This window comes from Sceloporus occidentalis, unplaced genomic scaffold (genome assembly GCF_023333645.1).
Source record: "Sceloporus occidentalis isolate IW3139 unplaced genomic scaffold, rSceOcc1.0.p SCAF_5, whole genome shotgun sequence".
In the NCBI taxonomy this organism is placed as follows: Eukaryota; Metazoa; Chordata; class Lepidosauria; order Squamata; family Phrynosomatidae; genus Sceloporus; species Sceloporus occidentalis.
The window spans coordinates 121,317,329-121,325,364 of NW_028316985.1; the positions used below are offsets into that span (position 1 = coordinate 121,317,329).

Sequence of the window (8,036 nt, forward strand, 5' to 3'; positions counted from 1 at the left end):
CCATCTTAGCCATGCTGGTATGAACAATGGAAGTTGTAGTCCAACACATCAAGAAGATACAGGATTGGCTGTGACTGATCTAAACTAGTGCTGCTAAGGCTATTTGATGTTAGGGAGCCAGCACCATATTTGTGTCCATTGGATATAATTCTGTCGGGGTTTTTTTCCTGGAAACTTCCCAGGGAGCAGCACTGATCCAGAGACCACCACTATAAGTATCTCTCGCTACAAGCCAGTATCCCCCCCCCCAACACACACACGTATTAAATGAACTGATATATATGCCACTGACTAGAAACAAACTTTATCTTCTCAGTACTCATTATGAAAGGCAATGGGACACATTTCTGAATATTTGTTTATTTACTTATTTCAAAGGTTTATATCCCACCTTCTCCCACAATGGAATTTTAGGCAGGTTACAATGATTTTTTTAAAAAGCGCAAAAGTTTAAACATGACTATTATTTTAAAAAATAAGCTAAAAACACAGTGAAAACTAGTAAAAACTGTAAAAAGCATTTAGAGCACACAACACAAGTAAAATTCATCCACGTAAGTACATTAATTATGCTACTAATTTCAAATATATTGACTGTTTACAGTGTGAGTATGAGTTTTTTGTAATTACAGCGCACCCGTGTCATACACAGGCGCGCCTTACACGGACTTGAGCTTACGCGCTCAAGCCGCGGGGAGCACATGGGGTGGAAGGGGCAGCGCATCCCATTCAATTGAATGGGCACGTGCGCCTGTGGCGCCTGCACACCGCTGCGCCGCCATGCACGAGCCCCATTGTTTCCAATGGGGCTTGAGCATAGGCAGAATTCACCTTACACAGAGGGGTCCAGAACAGATCCCCCGCATAAGGAGAGGGCCGACTGTATTTGGTGGAATCAAGTCTTTGCCTCTTCTTGATCCATACTAATCGAAATGTCACTCACAAGTATAGTATATGTGGCATATGAAAATAGAAAGGAACCACCCAAGATGATAACCTGGTCTCTCTCTCTCTCTCTCTAATGTATGTTTATATGTACTCCCTATCAAAGAAGTGTATATTTTGGAACTGCATTTCCCCCTTTGAATTCCCATGTGCTAGTAGTTCTTGCCGCCACCTCCACCTGGGCTTGCAGATCTCAATATTTGGAAAACAGAAGGGAACCAAAAGCTACATTGATATTTTTCCCCAGCATTTAATCATATTTTTCTTTCTTTGCAGCTTCTTAATTAAGTGAATTCAAGTGAGATTAGCAGAAGGCTAATGTTTACTAGGAAGATAAGCAGCTCCTGATAGTATCTGCTTACCAACATTACATTTCCTCAAGAAACTTTGAACTTGGTTCATCTGCTTCCTGTGATAAATTTCAGCATTTGTGTGGAGGACAATATTATGTTTGTACCTTATTAGCAAATGATTCATTTAATTTATAATGCATAGCAAATACTGGATATCTAAGTGAAAGATATGGTAAATTGGAATGGGAGTATGATATGCTTGATGATCCTGAATCGAAATAAAGTTAACTTTAGTGGGAAAGTATTCTTTTTCTTGTTGTTGTTGTTGTTGTTATTCTGTTGCAGCTGTGTAGACTGTGGCTGGAAAAAAGTCAAAACACTTGAAATTTTGAAACTGTACTCCTGTGGAATAAAATATTGTAAGATTTATTAGAATTAAACCAGCTCTACCTAATAAAGAAGACAAAGTCTAAACATACACTGAGCACTGCAAAGTCATTTATTAGCATGCATGGCACATTAGAAAAATCCTTTTTTTCATTTGGCATTTTTAAGACCCACAGGGGCTGCATTTTTAACACTTCAAAAAAAGAGGAAAAGGTCCAGAGTTGTTCAGAAATATTTTAAATAGAAAACCAATAAGCACCCAACCATTACTGTGCATTGTTGTCTGTCCTTCAAGCAATACTAGGGTTACTTCAGGGAGAGCACATCCTTTCCTTCATCCCCCTTATTCTCATATGTTACACAAAAGTAAACTATCTGAAGTATCTTTGAAATGTTTGAAGAAAAGCCAGCCAATATGGATATGTGCTAGTTTCTGGCTTTTAAATATTTCCTAAACACTTAGAGTTTTCACTAATGTATGAAGTAATAGAGTAAGGTCGCATTCTTGATGCAGAACTATGTCCCCTATAACTTTAACACTAAAGTGGGGACTACTTGTAGAAGACAGCTTGAAGGTGGGAGGGACCTCTAACCTGCCCAAAGTTTCTCACCTTGAAAAGTATCCCAAGGTCATTGCAGTGATTTTCCCCAAGTCTTGCAAACAAGAAGTAAGCTTTGCTGAAGGAAAATGGCCAGGTGGGTGTAGTATTATCAGAATGAACAGAGCATGGTAAGTATTTAAGTAATGTATCATTTATTTCCTGGCCTTCTACAATCACTCTCAGAATGCTAAGCTTTTCCAAACCATGGCAAATCTTAAGCATTTCAATACCACCACAACTTAACTGTGGAGTGTGCTTTTTGGACTGCAGTGATATGCTGTATTCTGGGCTATGCTATTTTCAATGATGAGGTTCACCTGCTGCTTCTTCCCCAATGCCTGTGTGGTTTACACAGGTGTTGGCAAGAAATGGAGAAAATCCAAACTAAGACTGTGAGCTTGTAGGTGGATCTTGAAAAGCAGGCTTCAGGCTTCACTTAAATTGGGTGTAATGCTATATAAACTGATGACCCAGCAGCCAAAGCTAACTTCTCTTTGGAACTTTTCCACCCTCTTTTATTATGTGCATTGTATAGTGTTAATTTTGCACTCTGATTCATCCCAGGGCCAGCCATATAACACCAGTATTAAAAGATCTACATTGGCTGCCTATTCGCTTCCGAGCCCAATACAAGGTGTTGGTTATTACCTATAAAGCCCTAAATGGCTTGGGCCCAGGGTACTTGGAGGACCGCCTCTCTCCATACAATCCGCCCTGCACACTCAGATCTGCTGGGAAGCAATTACTGAGAGTTCCAGATGCGAAATATGTTATAACAACGCAGAGGGCCTTTTCCACCTCGGCCCCTCAGCTCTGGAACTCGCTTCCCAGCGAGCTCCACTCAGCCACCTCCCTTGAGATTAAAAAGGGGTTAAAAACCTTTTTATTCCAATAGGCTTTCCCCTAACTGTCCTCGATGCTGCCCCCCCTCACTGTTATTGTTTTGTTATCTCGAGCTAGCTGGACATGGTTATTTTAATCTGTGCTTGTTATTTTAACTGTAATTTCCTTGTTGGTTTTATTGTACTGTTGCATTTTATACTGTAAGCCGCCTTGATCTGCGGAAAGGCAGGATATAAATAAATATTTTATTATTATTATTTATTATTATCATTCACTGGGAAAGAAGTCACATGGCTGATTAGTAGTCCAAAGGATCAGTCAATCCAAGATAGGCAGAAGGATGCACAAAAGAGAACTCAGGGTCCAGTTCCAAGGATACAGAAAGCAGGGTAGAGTCTCCAACCTGGTTTGGTTGTCTTTTCCACAGAGTACAAGATAAGATGTTGCTTCCAGCGGGTGATCAGTGATTGTTGCTTGCACCATCTAGGCAGACTAATTGTTCAATTCAAATAACTGAAACAGCACGAACTAACATGCAGGTGTGTTAAGCTCTTTCCAAAACATTCTTGTACTGCTGCTATCCCAGAGAAAGGCACAGCTTTGACATGCATGGGATCCAGATCCAGGTGGAAGGAGACAGGGCTGGCATACCCATCAGAAGGGTAAGGAGGTCCCCATAGGGTACCCTGGGAGAGTTGGCAACAGTGACTGGGGCATCTGGCTTTGTCCTCCTCTCAAGTAGCAAGGGAACCACATGGTGACATCCTCCCATGTAGAATCCCACATCTGTCATCTATTGGGTTGTGCTATACCGCCTTGACTGGCAGACAAGCCAGTCAGTGCCCATGGATACTCCAAGCCTCTTTACAGCTGTAATCAATACCAGTGTGGCTTATCTATGGCTTGTGTGTGTTCTTAAACAGAGTTGAGTCCACCAGTGATTTCTGCTCCTACTTTTTTTTTTGGGGGGGGGGATTGTAAAATTGGATTCAAAGGCATCTAATTCAGCTGTTCCAGCTAATGTCCAGCTACCATTGTAGAGGTTGAGTCTCCCTTATCCAAAATGCTTGGGACCAGGATTTTGGTGTGTCTGTATTTGCATATACTTAATATGATATCTTGGAGAGGGGCTCCAAGTCTCAAACACCAAATTCATTTATGTTTCATGTATATCTTATACAAATAGCCTGAAGGCAATTTATACAATTTTTAAAATACTTTTGTGCATGAAACAAAATTTGTATACATTGAACCATCGGAAAACAAAGGTGTCACTATCTCAACCACCCATGAAACCAGTGGTTTTCGGAATATTTTGGATTTTGGAATTTCACATAAGGGAAACTCAGCCTGTATTTAACTTCCACTTCACCTGCCTTCAGTTCACTGGCCAATATAATCTCATGTTTTGTATTGTGAGTAAGAAAGAAATGTATCCTTTGTTGTATAGGTCATCTTTTAGGGATTAAAGTGACATGGAATAATGACACCAACTCCAGTGCAGTTTAGATTACAAGGGATTATCATTTAATTGAAAGCGACCATGAGACCAGAAAGTGAGTTTTAAGTAACTGGATGACAAATTTACATCTGTTTATATTGTAGAAATATCTGAATATTCGATGAGTTGCATGTCATAATCTATATATGTTAACAAAGATTCTGCCACCATGAAAACTAAACCAAAATACATTATAGAATTTGTTTTAATAATGCCATATTTACTGTGGACAGAAGGACCTCTATCAAATCAGATTCAGGCTTGTTCTGAAGCAGATGTCACCAAACTTTTGAAATATGAATGTAAAGAGAACATATTCTGTAGGTTTTTAAGCTGCCAGATGCATCTTTAAAAAACAAGATAACACAGTGCAGGACTCCTTTATAGCTCAAGAACTGAAGAATATATACTCACTGTGTCACAGAGAGAATCCAAATGGGATGAAAGTTATGCTAACTGTGTCTAATAATATGCTGGCATTTCCACATTTAAATTCTCTTTTCACATGGCACAAGCAATGATCTGGAATAACAAGCAGCTATGCACATCACTTCTCGCAACCACCAGCAGGTTTTTCTTAATGCTATAAGGAGCAACAATTTAAAGTTCTCTGGCTGCTTATGCTCCTTTTGTGCTGAGTGTATTTCCATAGTGCTGGTTATTGTTACTGTTTTCCCTCCCCCATTCATGGCTTTATTTTCTTTTTCAAACTCCTCCCGCCCGACATTCTCCTGGGCTGCATGTCAGCCACATTTACTGGCCCACTTAGTCTGTTTGTGCAGAATTGGAAGGCTACCAAGTTCTCAAATTCTTTTTCTTTCTTCAACACACCCTTTTCTTCCAATGAAGAGAGGGGAAAGAAGGGTTACCTTCTGAGTGCAGGCAGGAGTAAACTCAGTTGGAATCAATGAGACTCACTTCTAAGTAGACATAAATTGTATTTTGCCTTGAGAAGAAAGAAAGAAAATACGTTTTTTGTCCCAAAGTATCCCAAAGTAAGAATTCTTTTTACAATTCCTCCCCAAGGTCATGGAAATTTCTTTGCCTGCCTCTCACCTTTGCTCCAACCAAAATATGAAGTTGCAATCCTTTATGCATTCACCTGGGAATAACTCTGAATTCAGTGCAGATGTGCTTTGAGTAGATATTCACTTGTGCATCATAGGGAAAAGACACCTATTTTTGTCCCAAAGCAATGTTGTTGTTTTTGGTTGTTGTTATTGTTGTTTTTTGCAATTCTCCCCAAGGTGGAACTTATGTCTGAGCAGGTACTGTACTTTCAACAAAGGTAAGACTGAAATTGCAACCCATACACATATTAACCTGGGGTTTGTCCTGCTGGAGTCAGTGGGTCTTATTTCAGAGTAGACACTGCTACCAAGACTGAGAACCAACTGCAACCCTGATGGGTATCTTTCTGGAAGCAAGGACCTGAACAAACAGGCCAAAATAAAGCTGCTTCAGGTCACTTTGCAGGTATGCTGTTTAAATGATTCATGCGTCGTATGAGGCTGGAAGCCATGCCAAAGCCACCCTCCAGTCCTAAGGACTGCAGCATAGCTTTGGAGCAGCTTCTGGCCTCTTAAAATGTGTGTGTCATTTAAACAGCATACCTTCAACGTGATCTGAAGCAGCTTTATTTTGGTCTGTCTGTTTGGGCCCTAAGTCCCACTAACAGCAGTGGCCTTAAACTGAGAAAATATTGTATCAGGCTTCAGAATTCTATGAGTTGCTGAATTAAAAGTGAAACGTAGAAAATAAGGCTCCTCTCAATAGGTCAGTTTTCATCAGACTAGTGAGGCATTCATTGTACAGCTTGGATGTCATGACAATTATGGGGGAAGAGGTAAGCGCACCCATAAGATCATGACACAGATTATCCACACATCTAACAATGCTCACTCTGACATAACCAATACAAACTGAAGGAGCATGTGGAGAATTAGAAACCAGAAAAGGGATCATTTTTGAAAAGATGAATTTAACACAACTTAATACAAAAAATTTTTTAAAAGTTACTACAGAATTTGCAATTATAGAAAGTATATATCTTTGTGAATTTGCCCCACAGATACTATGCTTGTAAGGTTCAGACAGATTTATTAGTAAACTCTCTTCATAATCGGTGGAAATCCTGTGGCTGTCCAGGTGTTTTTGGACCACACCTTTCATAATTGATGGCTAGCCACTTTACATTTGTACTAAACTTCCAGAACCATAAGACCAACAGTTATTATGGCATAAAGCTTTCATGGGTTAGAGTCCACTTCATCAGACATGTGACATTTTGCCATTTGTTATCAGCTGTGTGTGTCTAAAAATATAAAGGATGTGGTTAGATTGCAATGAAATGCAAAAACAAATTCAGTGACAATTCAATTAGAAGTTCAAGGTATGCAAAATAATCGCATCATTAATTGTGCTAATGCAATCATTTTAGCATGTCTGAATAAATTATCACCAATGGTAAAAAAGCAACTGTATTTAGATGCAGACAAATAGAATTAATCATGGTTGTTACTTTATATCCAACAGTTTTAAACTGCAGTCTCCCTGCGGAATTTATGTTGGAAAATGGCAACTTTCAGTTTTGCAGTAGAGTTTTTAGGGAAATGGTAGTGTTATCCTCCTAACGTCTGAATCAGGGGTAGGCAACCTGCGGCCCGCGGGCCGGATGCGGCCCGGCAAGGCCTTGGGACTGGCCCCAGCCCGGTCCTGCTGCCGATTGCCGCCGGGGCCTTTGGCCTCTCGCGCACAGGGGCAAGGGGGATAATTGTCTATAGACGCCTCAGAAACATGCATTTATATTAACATTTTTTTAAAAATCAGCAATTTTTTTTGTGTGTCCTCCACTTTTTTAAAAAAAGTGTCCACCATTTGAAAATGTTGTCCTACATTTGTCCTGGTTTATTTATTTATTTAAATTTTTAAAAAAATATTTAATTATTTATTTTTTGGCTTCGGCCCCCCAGTTGACTGAGGGACAGCAACCCGGCCCCCGGCTCAAAAAGGTTGCCTACCCCTGGTCTGAATGAACGTGTCAAACTTGCTTCCATTTATTCTTGTGTGTCAAGACTGGCTTGTTTAAATAGACAGGAAAAAACAGAAGTAGTCAAATGATGTATCACATTAAAAGATGAGCAGATAAATTGCTGTCTGAAGACTTGCAATGTGATGGATTGTGGGACAGGGTTAGCAGCTGGCCGTGTTCCAGTGTTTAGCACCTATATGGGTTTCTTTTGTGTCTCTTGCTGCTCCAGCTAAATAGTTGCTTTGGATGATGGTTTGCCACTCAAGCCCTGTGAGAGAAAAATATTATTTGCTAGGACATTGTCATTGGTCATAGAACAACAAAAGTAATAAAGCTTAGAGATACCTTGGAGGTCCCAATCCAACTCTCTGCTCAGCAATAGCAATAGCATTTCTATACCACTTATCAGTGCACTTAAGCACTCCCTAATGTAA

The 8,036-nt window shown here is 39.9% G+C and overlaps 1 protein-coding gene across 1 annotated transcript in view; it reads left to right on the plus strand.

Moving 5' to 3' along the window:
• Positions 1–3,290, plus strand: part of LOC149312754 (dolichyl-diphosphooligosaccharide--protein glycosyltransferase subunit TUSC3-like) — a 165,808-nt gene extending 162,518 nt beyond the window's left edge. Inside the window, exon 10 of the mRNA XM_089526981.1 lies at positions 1,222–3,290. Coding sequence (XP_089383107.1) covers positions 1,222–1,237 — 16 coding nt within the window. The 3' untranslated portion in view covers positions 1,238–3,290. The remainder of the gene's footprint in view (positions 1–1,221) is intronic.
• Positions 3,291–8,036: the final 4,746 nt, after the last annotated feature.